Here is a 14,207-nt window from a genome sequence, read left to right as displayed (position 1 = left end):
TTCTGTTTTAGCTTATCTTAAATTGCAGCTGAATTGTTATGTATGCAGAGTATCTAAAAGCCATAAGTGAATTAGAGGTGCCCGCCCTCCACACCACCCCCCTCCCCCCCCCCCTCCACCGCCCGACATCCTAAAATCATGTGATGCCCACAGGTCCTAACGTGTACCTCTTCTAGCAATTTCGTGGTTTCTGTGGCATCCACGCATCTGAGTAGTTCGCGGTCAGGAGTTCTTTTGTAGAGTACTTCCTGGTTCAGGAAGAATGCATTAGCAATTCTCCGGATAGCGTGTGGTCCGTGCTCAGGAGTTCTTTTGTAGAGTACTTGTTCAGGAAGAATGCATTAGCTATTCTCCGGATGGTTTTCTTTTGATTGCTTGTGGTCCTTTTCCCCCTCGTCCTTGATCACTCCAATTTCATATTAATTTCTCCTCATAAATAGCATGATATATAAAGCGAAAGCAAGATCATCAATTTCATCTTCTCCATCTCCTATATGATATCCGTATTCTCATATAATTCTAACATTTCCTGGTTCTCTTAGTTTAGGCATTTGAGCGTCCCACCATGACCAATCACCAATTCAAGCTTCCTTTGTTTATACGTCGGGGGCGTGGCATTGACGCTAGAAGAGGAAAGTTGAAAAAAGCATTTACAGTTCTTTTAGGTTTTCATTTTTCGGGTTAATTTCACTTGTAATCACTATAAAACTAAAGTTACATTTTGTTAGGTAGGTTTTGTTATCATAATTATTATGACTTGTTTTATTGGATCACAAATTATAAAAAATAAAAATAAAAATCTTTCATTCTTGAGCTGTGTCCAGCCACACAACGACACTTAATAATATTATTACTATTAGTGGATAAAGCTGAATATTCACGCATGCAATTAACCTCATGCCATTTTGTTTCTTCTTAGTTGTGCCAATAGAAAAAAAAAATTACACTCACATGTAAATTATAACTCCTTAACCTGATCAAATAGACCGGAAAGCTTTAAAGAATATCTCTAGTTCGTAGAATGCTAGCATTTAGTAAAAACACAAATTCGCACCATTTAACCAGTTTAGTGTTTGTATTGGTAAAGTTTCTTCCTAAAATGGAATACCAAGGACCGTGATGACATCACGGCGGTGTTCAATTGTAATTATATTGGTCTGAACGAACCCAATTATACTACTCCATTTTGCCACTTCGCTTTGTACAATAACACCACTTCCAAAAGAGTTACAGCTGAAAATTTTAGTACCTTTTAACCGAGATATGAAATTGTAAAAATAACTCTGGATTTACCTCTACTTGTCCACTTTAAAATATCGAGAGAAAGCAAATCCTTTTTTCCTGTTTTACGCTAAACATTAACCACTCACTCCGGTCTATTAAGAAGGTATACCATTAAATATGGTATTACGGTAACATAAAAATTGCCTCAAAATTAACGTACCAGTTATTCATGGCGAAAAACAATAACCAACAAGATATATCCACTCATTCACTTACTGTTCGCTGGATAACAGATGCTACCCAAGCCAAATGGACCACAAATTCATCCCTCTCAACTGGTGGGAAACAGAGTACAGCAGTGAAATAAAAGAAGAGAAATTAGCACTGCAGATGGCTCGCCAAGCACCAGGAATATGGTGGCAACACAGGCCAAACACAAATTAATGATTGGGGCAGGCGGTGGCAACAGCAAAGTGCAGCAAGAGGTGGATAACTGTTGTTAAGGGGAAATGAGGAACGAACAAAAGCTTAGAAAGGGTATGCCAACCCCTACTCCCCAGGCCCTATCACTACCCCAGGTCTAGTATTCTTCTGTTGCGACAAGCTGTAAAACCCTAAAATTTTCCAAACTACCAAGTCAATAGAATGGAGATGATGGAGAAAGTATTAAAACAAACTAGTAACAATTTCTGACCCAATTACTAAAGCAACAAACAGATACGCTGCATTCATTTTAAACTAGAAATTTAGTTTCAAAGTAAATAGAATCCAATATCCTTAACAAGAAACATAAGCAACTGCATACTAGTGTCTGCAAAACTTGTACTGCCACAACACAAATGATAAAAACCATTCTGAGATTTTAATAACATAACTCAACTTAAACCTTGTAACCCCTACTCTTTCGCTTTCCTCTAGCTCTCTCAAACTTTCTTCCCTTGGCACGCACATATGGTTTGGTATGGCTGTGTGGAACACCAGGAGCTGCACCAAAGTGCTTCACTGCTTCACGTGCATTCTTAGGACCTCTGAGGAGAAGCTGCAAATGCATCAAAAATATTAGCATCCAAACAAACTGGAACTTGTTATAACTATGCACAGAAAAGGAATGATTAGAGTCTGCTATCTCTTTAAAGATGGATAATGGTACTTTGCCATTGGAAAATGTTTCCAAAAATTACCATGAAACCAAAGAGAAGTCTCAATTTTAGAAATCTTTTCTGGTGATGTGAAAATAACACTAAGAGGTTCAACAGATTCAGTACGATAACTAAGAAACAAAAACAATTTCCAACCAAATAGAACACAATAATAGTCAAAATACATAATAAAAAATATAAATACAACATAACCAATACTTGAAGAAAATGTGATCCCATTACATTGAAGCACACATCCATATATTCAGTTGGGAAAAGGCTTAAGCAGACAGGATCTTTTTCTGGTTTGCTATACGCACAGATAAAATCTTTGAAATCATAATAAGGTTTCCAAAGAAGAACTATGTGCGACAAATGAACAGCTAAGGTCCTTTTAAAAGTCTGTCTCAACCAGATAATAGTACTTTTTTCATGTGACATTAGCTTTCTATGCTTTCTATTCCAATATCTGGTTAATTAAGACGATAGGTTGTTCCTGTTAAAAATGCGCAGTCATCCAGAAGAGACATAATAATTATTTGGAAAAATATGTAATCCCAATACATTGAAGCACACATCCATATATTCAGTTGGGAAAAAGCTTAAGCAGACGGGACCTATTTCTGGTTTGCTATACGCACAGATAAAATCTTTGAAATCATAAGAAGATTTCCAAGAAGAACTAAGTGCGAAAAATGAATAACTAAGGTCCTCTTATAATTTGCAGTCATCTAGAAAATATAACTTTTTCACGTTACATTAGCGTTCTATGCTTTCTTTTCAAATATCTGGTTAATTAAGAGGAATATGTTGCACTTAAAATGTGCATCCACAAGAAACATGATAATTTACTTGAAAAAATATAATCCCAATACATTGAAGCACAACTCCATACATTCAGTAGGGAAAAGGCTTAAGCAGATAGGATCTTTTCTGGTTTGCTATACGCACAAATAAAAACCTTTGAAACCATAACAAGATTTCCAAGAAGATCTATGTGCGACAAATGAAAGCCTAAGGTCAACAAAACAGAGAGTACAACAGACAAAGCAGAAGCCACTAAAAAGAAACATGCTAAATACAGAGGACATAGTTCAATTGCAATTAGCATCAACCAATCAGAAAGAATGCCCAAATCATGTCAATAGGTCAACATGAAAGCACAGGTAACCTTCACTAGAAACAACCACCACACTGCATTTTACCACTTAATTCACTGGCATGCTGTAAAAAACTAATCTTTAACCATGACAATCCAAAAACAGTGTTCACCTTCCTATATAAAAGGAACCAATTGTTCAATTGGACAGGTAACCGTAAAAGTACAATGAAAAAAGACACAACATGTGGTCACAAAGAAAATGCAGCAAGACCATTAAGGGACCAAAATGGTGAATATAATAATCACATGCACTCAAGGAAGTCTCCCTTTGTGACCAAAAATCAGCAACTACTTTACTTAAAGTGCAATATAAACACACATCACTAAATAGCTAACAGAGATCCATAAAATACTGAAAGTAACAAAGCAAATTCAATACCGTGTTCTGGCCAAGTGGAGCCCTGAGAGCAAGTTGGTCAAATGTCAAGCATTCACCACCAGCCTTCTCAATCCTTGCCCTAGCTGTCTTTGTAAACCTCAAAGCACACACCTTCAACTTAGGAACCTCATAAGCCCTAACATCGTCGGTAATAGTACCCACGATAACAACAGTCTTGTCCTCCTATAAAAACACATCCCAAAACCACCACTTTAACCACAAATAAATAAGGTATATTCTCAAATATTTCCAAAATATACAGCTTTGGAAAATATTTACGCCACTTATCCCAGTATACAATATTATATAACATTTTACCTTGGGGGGGAAGCATCATACATGATGTATCAACCTTGTATAATAGTGTATAGAATGTGATTACACACAAATATAGGCTAAATCGGGTGTTTATACACAAAGTATGAGCTAAGTGGCGTAAATCTTTTCAAAAATGAAAACATGGCGTAATTTTCCCAACAAATATGCCATACATCTGAACAAAAAATAAGTATGAACAAAGAAAGACTTGAAAAACATACCTTTCCCTTAGTATATGAAACCAATCTCGAGAGAGATAGTGGAGGTTTGTTAATCTTGCTCATAAAAAGCCTCTTGAGAATCACTGCATTGAACTTGCTTCCAGTCCTCCTTACCAAGAATCGGTAAAGCTAACATACACACATCAAAACAACAAAACTTTAATCAACAAAAACAACATACCCAGAGTAATGGGGTCTAGAATAAAAACACATACAGAAAACTCACTTCATTTTCAAATTAAAGAAAGGTAGGTTTAGTGTTACCTTGACGAGGAGTTTGAGGTAAACATCATCGGATTTAGGGGCAGTACGTTTGGTCTTCTTAGACTTACCTCCGGCCTTAAGGTCGATACCCATGGCTGCTTGAACAAGAGTGCAGATTTGTGAGAGAAATCACACTGATGTTTCTTGTCTTGAACCCTAGATTGCGAGGTTTTATATGTTAGGTTTGGAATCTTAATGGGCTTTTCTTAGGGTAGCTGATGAAGCCCTAAAACGGCCCACATATGAAGCTGGATTATCCTGGCCCATCATACTTTGCTGAATATCAAGTAATTGCACGGTTTGTCCGGTCTTAAATTTTTACCCTTCAAAATCCAACTTATGATACGTAACTTATGCCCGGGCGTAGCTTGTGGATTATATAATACGTAACTTATGCCCCTATAGGCATAAGTTCGATTCTGAAGAGAAAAAATTAAAGACCAGCCCATTAGAAGGAAAAGTATATCATTTTCCGTCATTTCAAATGTCACACCCCGACAATTTGAAATATAAGCTTTCCACATTACAAAGGAAAATTAAAATACAAAATAGAGCTATTATTAAAAAAAAGGTAGGGAAATGATAAAATATGACCATAAATAATAAGCAAGGAAAAAATGAGGGTAAAAAAATATAACAACGTGATCACACTAAATCGAAAATATTCTTCGATTTTCCTCCTCTTTTCTTTAACATGTTATAATATATTAGATATTCTAATAGTGTAAAAAATGTTGAATTATCAGCGTATATAAATCCATTTCCAGTTTAGACTTTTAAAGCTTAAAACGGAGTATCAATTAAACCTATTAAGGATCCTACTAAAAGAAGAGAAAGTTTCAGCTATATAATTGTAATTTAAGTGACTAGCTAACAATCCAATTTAGTACTCCTTATAGTTTAAACTAAAAAAGTACTGAGATATTTTTTGAATTATGTAATCTTAAACGTGTCATGTGGGTCGTTGCAATAAAAAGGGTTACTAGACATAAAAGTAACATTCCCTTTTTAACCATACTAAAAGGGAAAGTAAGATAAATAAATTGAAATAGAGGAAGTAGCTGCTTTTTTAGTAGGAGAGTAGGAGTGATTGGAATTCGTTGAAAAACCAGGACTAAACTACATATAAAAATTGAGGAAGGTTGCAGGTGATTTAAGGGCAAAATTCACTTATGAAATCAATATGTGGAAAACATCACTATGACAATGTACATCATATGAGTACATCATGTATATCCTTATATATCAATGTACATTACATAGAGAATTAGTTGATATATATCACATACAAAAGATACACGAATACATAGAGGAGATACACACAAATATACATGCGGAATACATACATTAATATAATGGTGATATCAGTGTCTTAAAAGGCGGGGGCGCAAGGCGAGGCGTTTTACGCAGTACGGGGCCAGGAGTAAGCTCCGATACACAGGGCGTAAGTCCCATGGATCTACGGGGCGTGTGTTTCATATATTTTCAATTTTATAATTTTATTACTATAAATAAACAAAAATAATAAAGTTTTCATTAAAATTTTGCAAATAAATTTAAATAAATTACCAAAAATATAAAAAGAATTATTATATATTTTATTTGAGAAAGGTAACAACACAAAAAATTAGAATAGCTTAGATAATCTTTAAAATGAATCCTTCATTCACTTCATAATCAATCTCATATCTATTAGTCCTTCCCACCCTCAACTAATATTTGCACTATCTTTTATTTATATATTCAAAGAAGTAGAAGGGCAAAAAGTATAAGAGCAATGACAAAAACGGATAAAGTTGCTTCAGGAACATAGTGCAATGAAATCTCTATCACATCAATTTAAGGCATAATCATCTAAAAAAAATATTTATTGGCAGCGTTATTTTCTATGAAAGTTGCTTTCTTTATTTATATATTTTAGGAAAAATCACTAAAACATGATAACAAAAAATATAAATATCATTTTACCAATAATAAAAATCCTAATTTATAACAAAATTACTTTTAAAACAATAAAAATCAAATTTAACGCCCGGGGCTTATGCTTTTGCGTCTGGGACTTACACCCCAAATTCTTGGGCGTACGCCTTATGGATCTACGTCTTTCATTTACGCCCCGAAACATTTTTGGTACGCCCCGCCCCAGGGCTCGCCCCGAAAACGCCTCTGAAAACACTGGGTGATATACACCATGCTTCAGCTCGACTTATTTGATGCATCATCTCTGCATTTCGACTAGCAACTCTTCAAGTCAACTTGAAATGAGCTCAAAATTTAGTATAAGCTTCACACTTATGTTAATGACAAGACTTTCGAACACCCACATCGAATTACAAACATTTTTTTCTGAATTTTGATTGTTAAATTTGAGCACTTCAAGCTTAAGGATAGTAGGTTTCAAGGTCTTTTACAAATTCAATAATTTCGGTGGATTTTCGATGATGTTCTAATGACTGAAGACGACAACAATGTAAGACTATTGGTGATCTTATGGTGCTACTACATGGTAGAGGGATGATAAGGAAGAAGGTGACTTCATATATGATACTAGACTAGAAACACATAATTTTAGCTATACTTTGCCTTGTGTTTTGTACATTTTACTTTGTGTTTGAATTCAAATCCTTTTACTTTGTGCCTAATATGTGGATTTTCTTGCGTAGGACATAATTTTGAGCAAATGGAAGATATGGACCTAAAACGAATCAAATACAGCTTTGAATCTGAGTAAAAGTCGATGAATGCTAATTGGGATCAAGTTTAGGGGTCGAGGACCGACAGCGCCCGACATCGTACCGACAAAAGTGCAAAAAGATGATTTTTTAGCCTACCATGATGCACGGCGCACCGTGCCCCACGACGTGGTGTGGTCAAAGTAGGGGTTACCTACATAATTTTATGCCCTCTGAAGTTCTAGCTTACACCATGCAACACGATGTGATAAATGTTTTTTGGGCCTGTTCAAGTCAATTTTGGTTTGGGAAAGGTGTGTTGGTCCTCATGTGTTTTCACACACCATAAATAGATGTTAGATAATAATTTTTAGAGCATTAAACCTAATACGAATCAAATATAATTTTGAAATCTGAGTAAAAGTCAACGAATACTAATTGGGATCAAGTCTGGGGGTCGAGGGCCGAGAGCGCACGACATCAGCCGACAAAAGTGCAAAGGAGATACTTTTTTAGCCTACCATGGTGCACGGCACCGTGCCACACGACATCGTATGGTCAAAGTAGGGGTTACCTACATAATCCCTCTGAAGTTTTAGCTTATGTCGTGCCACACGATGTGATAAATGTTTTTTGAGTCTGTTCGAGTCAATTTTGGTTTAGGAAAGGTATTTTAGTCCTCATGTGTTTTTCACACACTATAAATAAATGTTAAACACTGATTTTTTAGGACATTGAACTAGTTTAAAGGAGAAATCCCAAAGAGGGATGGGAGATTTGACGAGTGGAAGAACGGCTCTAGCGTCATCACTCCTAAGCTTTCTTGTCTCTCTGCTATTGTAATTTATTGGTCTAGGGTTATGATGTTTCATTAATATTATAGTTTGAAGCATGAATTGTCTTATCAATTCATCATATTAGTTTCGTTATTCAATCTCGTGTTTAATTATACGATTGTCAGTCCAACGATTAGTACTATTTATGAATCTTGAATTTGATTGGGAAAACGAATTCTTGATTGCAGATAGGTTGAACATGGCACATTTCTGAACCCGGGCCTCGGGAGACTAAAATGCATTTAGGATAGAAATATACAAAATCACCTTGATTGTTTATTTTACAGGAACTATTAACATATTATTGTTAATTCTAATTCAATAGAAACATAGGCATTGTTGTTTCAATATTTTTTTTGTTACATGGACTTAGTTGGTCAAATTCAATCAACCCACACATCGTCTCTTATGAATAGATGCTAGTATTACAAAAAGCAAAAGGTTTACGGGTCAATCATGGAGGCGATTGAAGAAGATACAAGAAGTCAATCATGGTTATTTTACAAGAACTATTAACACAATTTTGTTAATTATAATTCAATAGAAACATAGGCATTGTAGTTTTACTAAAAAAATTTTTTATTACAAATACTTAGTTGGTCAGAGTCAATAAACCCACACATCGTCTCTTATGAATAGGTGCCAGTATTACAAAAAGCAAAAGGTTTAACGGTCAATCATGGAGCACTTTGAATGTCAGTTTTATGATTTAACCGGGAACGCATAGCGTAGATGGTGTGAAGCAAACTTTATTAGAAGGGATAAAATGTTATTCTTGTTGAAGATAGTAACATCTATTGTGGAGTATATCTAGCATTTGTATTGCATAATTTCTTTTTATGTAAAGAAGTTAATTTATTTTTTGGCAGAATTATCGAAGTATATTGGATTACTTTAAGATCGAGAACGTTAAAGACATCCAAGAACAACTTGTTGGTAACGTGGAGGAGTTAAAGTAAACCATTTGTCTACTTGTGTTTCAAATGTTTATTATATTAATATATTATTTAAATTTTCGTTCGCACAAGATCCTTACAAAAAAAATTATCGTTCCTACAGTATAAAAGATAAGTTGATCGATAGGAAGTTAATCAAGACATCTAAGGATATCACTCTACGACATATACAAAGGCGGTATGTATTTGTATATATTTTATCAACAAAATTTCTAGGAAGAATTTAAACATTGTAATTGTTTTTCATGTTACAGCTCATCAGTTACTTGAATTATTACCACTGACGGAGGCATCGGTTGGGCTTCGAGAGACTTTGTCGATTTATCTCCATGATGATAACAATGTATGTATACATTTTTTCTATTGTGTTATTGGTACTCCAATTAGTTTCTTTGGTAATGTTTAAGTGTTGAAAAATGGATATGGAGTCGAATATATAAAACTATTTAACCAGATTGCAACCTATGCATTTGCTTACTAAAAAAAACACAATCTATGCACTAATCTGTGTGAGAATCTGACCCCCTACTTTGCGAATACAGCACAAAACGAAGACACATCTTACTTTCATTTGTTCACTTGACCTTATCTAAATGAGATAAACATGCAATTTGCCTACAAAGAATTTGAAAAGTGAGGAGTAGACCAAGGTAATAAGTACTTGAGAAAGACGATTTTATAGATAAAAGATGGCCTCCAAGGTCCAATATATGAGCACTTCTTGAAGTCAAAGATTACTAAATGCAATAGAGTGTTGTTTTGAAACTTTGGAATAGAGATGTGTAAAATTTCTGTTTGTTTTAGGAGGCTTGACCACGTGATAGCCCCTTAATTGATGCAAAGTAAATTAAGAGCTATTCGACTGTCTCTGTGATTTAACAACGCAATACCACTAGTAAGGATGAAATTGTTTGTCTCTATTTTTTGGATGTAATTTAAGACGGGGGTGACAAATTAATAATCATCTTCATTAATAAAAGATGAAAATTTATTGCAGATAGTATCTTCAACAAAAAAATTCAAATTTTGTTGGACTGCTCCAATGTATCTTTTGAACAGACAATAAATGATGAAAGTCGAAAAAGAAAATTCAGATAGAATGGATCTTTTAATGGGACCATGAATGATGGAACTAGAAAAGGAATAAGGAGTAGGAACTAATGATATTAAAAACCTATGCTTTGATACCATGCCGAAAATGAGAAAAACTAGTCATATTTATGATATCTTGATGTGAACTTGATCTTCTAATTTTGATATATAATCTGATCTTAACTTAAATGTCACGAGAAAAATAATCAAAATTGAGTTGTAAGTTGTAAAACAAGAAATTTGATTAACCCTATTTCTTTCCTCACTTAACATATACTAAGTTGATGTACTTGCTTAGACTAACATTTACTATACTTGACTTTATGATTTTATCTTTAATAGAATCCAGACATCAAACGCGCTAGAACATTTCGCGGTTGATTACTTCACCAGCTCATATTACTATATGGTTGTTTGACCTCCCATATTCATTAGTACATATCAATCCACTCCCAATATTTTGGATGTGTTATTCAATCACTTTCTAGTGTTTAATCACATGACAAACCATTCGTTTAAAACTTCAATTGATAGGCTATGTTTTAAACTTTCTTTTACAATTTTTGTAATGAAGTTTGTATTGCGGAGAGATGATCTTGACCAGAATCATATGGTGTCTTATATATTGACGCTATGGGTATGTTCGCTATCTTATTAATTTCTAATATTGATTCTAAAGAAATATTTTCATAAGAGTTGACTCGAACGGGTTCTAAAGTCATGAAATTTTCTTTTTCAAGTGATGAGCATGTAATTTATATATTTTGATAATCTATCTATTTTTTCTTTTTAGATATTTCTGATTATAATCCCTGTATGTTTTGAACTTTTTGTTATTTGATTTTAGGTCGATCATCATTATGTAGACTCCTCTGGTTGTTATTGGTCAATACTTTTGAGAAAAATGACAATTGATATCAATCATGTGAGTTGGCAACCCCAGAGTCAATGTCTTGATCTTTAGTGTTATGTGGTGCTCTTCGTTCATAAACCTTGTTCATGTATTATGTTTTTCTATTTGATAATTGTTATGCAACTTACTCTCCACAGTGAACCTTGATTTAGTGCATTATGCTTTTTTAATTTGATAACTTTTGGGCAGATTATACTCTGTACCATCGATGTAGAGCTTCCATGTCGAGAGGATAATGACAAGACCACAATTGTTATCCACGAAAAAATAAGGAGTGAGAAGAAAATATCTCTTAGCAACTTTAAGGAAAAGGATTGTGATAAATATGATTTCATAAGTGTCCATTAACAAAAACGTCGAGTCAGTACCTTGATTGTAGTATAAATGCTTTGCGTTTTGTTTGAACATAAATTTAAAAAACAACAAAATAGTATCGCAAGGTATAAAAACATTTAACACAATCTTGCGAAAATGAAAATGGTAACACATGGGAGGAGATTCAGGTGAGAAAGTGATTGTGATAGGGGGTCGAATCATACGGGAGATAGAGCAATGATAAGGGGAGGAGGCAGTTGGACAAAGGGGGGTTGGGCAAATAGAGAAACCTGAATGTTAGAAGTAAGAAATTCTGGCAGGTGAAAGCATGCTACTCAAGTTAGTGACCATAGGTAGTTTCTTGAGGCACGTGATTGTTCACTTGAGATATAAATAGTTAGATATTAATTAACGTTTTGAGGTTGTAATGTTTCTCATATGATAAATGTAACTACATCCATTGTAAAATGTGCCTATTAAGGGTAAATAGACGATGTTGTGATAAGTGAAATGTACCACATCTTTGGGAGGGAAAAAGAATGTATTGCACAACAAGACCTGTAGATGAATAAAGAGAAGATGCAACGCATGAAATGTTTCCCGTTAGTCATTATGTGCATTATGTAGAAGGAGAGAAATAAGAGTATTTGAGGAATTAGAAAATGACTCTGTACAATTGAGAAATACCTTGTTTTAATTTAATTTTTGACCTCCATGATGTCCTGTTTTATAATTATAGTTAGGTGTCTTTAGTACAGAACCATATTTCCATATAAACTCTCTTATTTTTAGTATACTACTTGTATAAAAGGGTTTTCCCGCCCGCGTTAATAAAATTACTTGACTTGTAGAAAAGGGCTTGGTGATTATTACCATGTCAAATTAGGTCATATTTTTTCCAAAGGTTATCAATTTTGATAATTGCTTTAGTGTTTGATCATTCGATAACTCGTTTCATACGTATTCAATAACGTAGTGGATTATAATTCTACCATAGTATAGTTATGATTATTTTTAAAAATTATTTTTCTTGATAACCTTGACACATTTTATTTTATAATCACTCTCTCTCTTGCAATCAATGAGACCGAACAACCTCTAACCACTGCTAACAACTATTACAAATGAAAATCATTGAACGTTATTTATGATTAGTGTTAAGTGTGTGATCAATACTTTAATTATTTAGTTATATATAAAATTTCCCCTTCACATGTTGGCATAATTCTTTTCCATGGCCAATTATGCTAAAGTGTTTCTTTGATTATTTTATATATAGAAAAAAATTTGCCTGCAAATAGAAATATAAGAGGAACAACAACTACCTAAGAAGTGAGAACACATTATTTACAATTTTTCACAATAAATGATAGTATTAAATTGGGGGTTTCTCCTTGGCTGATGGGGCATTTTATTTGGGGCGAGTACAGGTTATTAGGTGGATTCGGGTTTTGGGTTGAGATTTAATTAGTTTAGGTTAATTATAAAACTAACCAGTAAGAACATGGCATATATTAAATGAAATTCTTAATTATATTGTCATTATAAATAAGGGCAATTTAGGACCAATACGCTATCGTCAGAGGCATTTTGGAGCGAAAAGATAGACAGAGGGTATTTTTGTACCAAATCCGATAGTTCAGGAGTATTTTAGGCACTTTCCCGTTATTAAAATAAAAAATCAACCCCAACGTAGATAAAAAGTGTTTTTGGATCAATCCAAAAACCAAAAAAGTTTTTAAAATGTTAAAAGGTCTGTTGAGCACCTCAAGGCTATGTCATAATAAATTCAAACACTTGCCCTAGTTCGACTTCCACATTATAATTGCTCTAGTAAATAACTAAAGAAAATAGAAAGATAATTGTGGTTTAGTTCCATATAAAGAATTTGGTGTTTTTGTTTTATGGTTTGAATTTGGATCTTTGAAACAAAAATCTAAAGAATTGAACATTTGAATTACTTATAATATAATTTTTTATTATCATTTAGCATTTAAACATCAATATGTAGAGAAATTCAAAGCTTCACGACTCTACTTTGGCGAGAATGCTTCTTTCAATGTTACAATATTTCATCTTTATATTTTTTCACTTTTCCAACTTATCATCGACCTAGATAAAATATAGAATAACAATACACAAATAAGAACCAATCCCAAGGATAAAAATAGGATAAATTGGGTTGGGAAGTAAATTGAATTAAAAGGATGTGGACTTGTTAGGATAACTAGTTATGTGAGGGACTGTCTTTAAGCAATTTTGGCCCTACCAATATAAAAGTAGATATTTTAATTAAATAAATATAATTTGTGTTAGTACAAGTGTACAACAACAACAACCCTATACCCATTGTAGTCCCACAAGTGGGTAATTACGTTAGTAATAATTAAATTTCATATAAGTATATTTTCAATATATGAAAACAAAACTTTCATTTTACTCCTTTAATATTTTAACTTTCATTTTGATGAAATTATTTACTTCAAATCAAATGCGGAGCCAGAATTTGACATTTATAAGTTATGTATCCTAATTTTCTGAAGTTATTTAGTTCTAAATAAATAATCTATACATAGTTAATGAACTTTTAAGATAAATACATAATTTAACTTGTGCAGCGGATGGAGCTGCTCCTCCCTTAATTAGGGATTAGGAGTTTGAACATGGATATGGAAAAAATCTTTGGAGGGAGCGCTTCCCCCGAATGGGCGCGATA

The 14,207-nt window shown here is 33.7% G+C and overlaps 1 protein-coding gene across 1 annotated transcript; it reads right to left on the bottom strand.

The window, feature by feature from the left end:
- Window positions 1–1,926: 1,926 nt before the first annotated feature.
- Window positions 1,927–4,867, bottom strand: LOC132064303 (large ribosomal subunit protein eL18y). The gene is made up of 4 exons (XM_059457241.1): window positions 4,708–4,867; window positions 4,444–4,572; window positions 3,905–4,087; window positions 1,927–2,263 (listed from the first exon to the last, which is right to left on the bottom strand). The coding sequence occupies exons 1-4, from the start codon at window positions 4,798–4,800 to the stop codon at window positions 2,105–2,107; spliced, it is 564 nt and encodes a 187-aa protein (XP_059313224.1). The 5' UTR covers window positions 4,801–4,867; the 3' UTR covers window positions 1,927–2,104.
- Window positions 4,868–14,207: the final 9,340 nt, after the last annotated feature.

This window comes from Lycium ferocissimum, chromosome 7 (assembly GCF_029784015.1).
Source record: "Lycium ferocissimum isolate CSIRO_LF1 chromosome 7, AGI_CSIRO_Lferr_CH_V1, whole genome shotgun sequence".
In the NCBI taxonomy this organism is placed as follows: domain Eukaryota; kingdom Viridiplantae; phylum Streptophyta; class Magnoliopsida; order Solanales; family Solanaceae; genus Lycium; species Lycium ferocissimum.
This window is presented reverse-complemented; position numbering and strand designations above follow the sequence as displayed.

Excerpts from the sequence above, each read along its gene's own strand:
- LOC132064303 (XM_059457241.1), bottom strand. The coding sequence starts at position 4,800 with ATGGGTATCGACCTTAAGGCCGGAGGTAAGTCTAAGAAGACCAAACGT. Across the intron at positions 4,573-4,707 it reads ACCTCAAACTCCTCGTCAAG|CTTTACCGATTCTTGGTAAG; the intron begins GTAACACTAAAC and ends TGTGTATGTTAG. Across the intron at positions 2,264-3,904 it reads CTCCACTTGGCCAGAACACG|CTTCTCCTCAGAGGTCCTAA; the intron begins GTATTGAATTTG and ends ATGCATTTGCAG.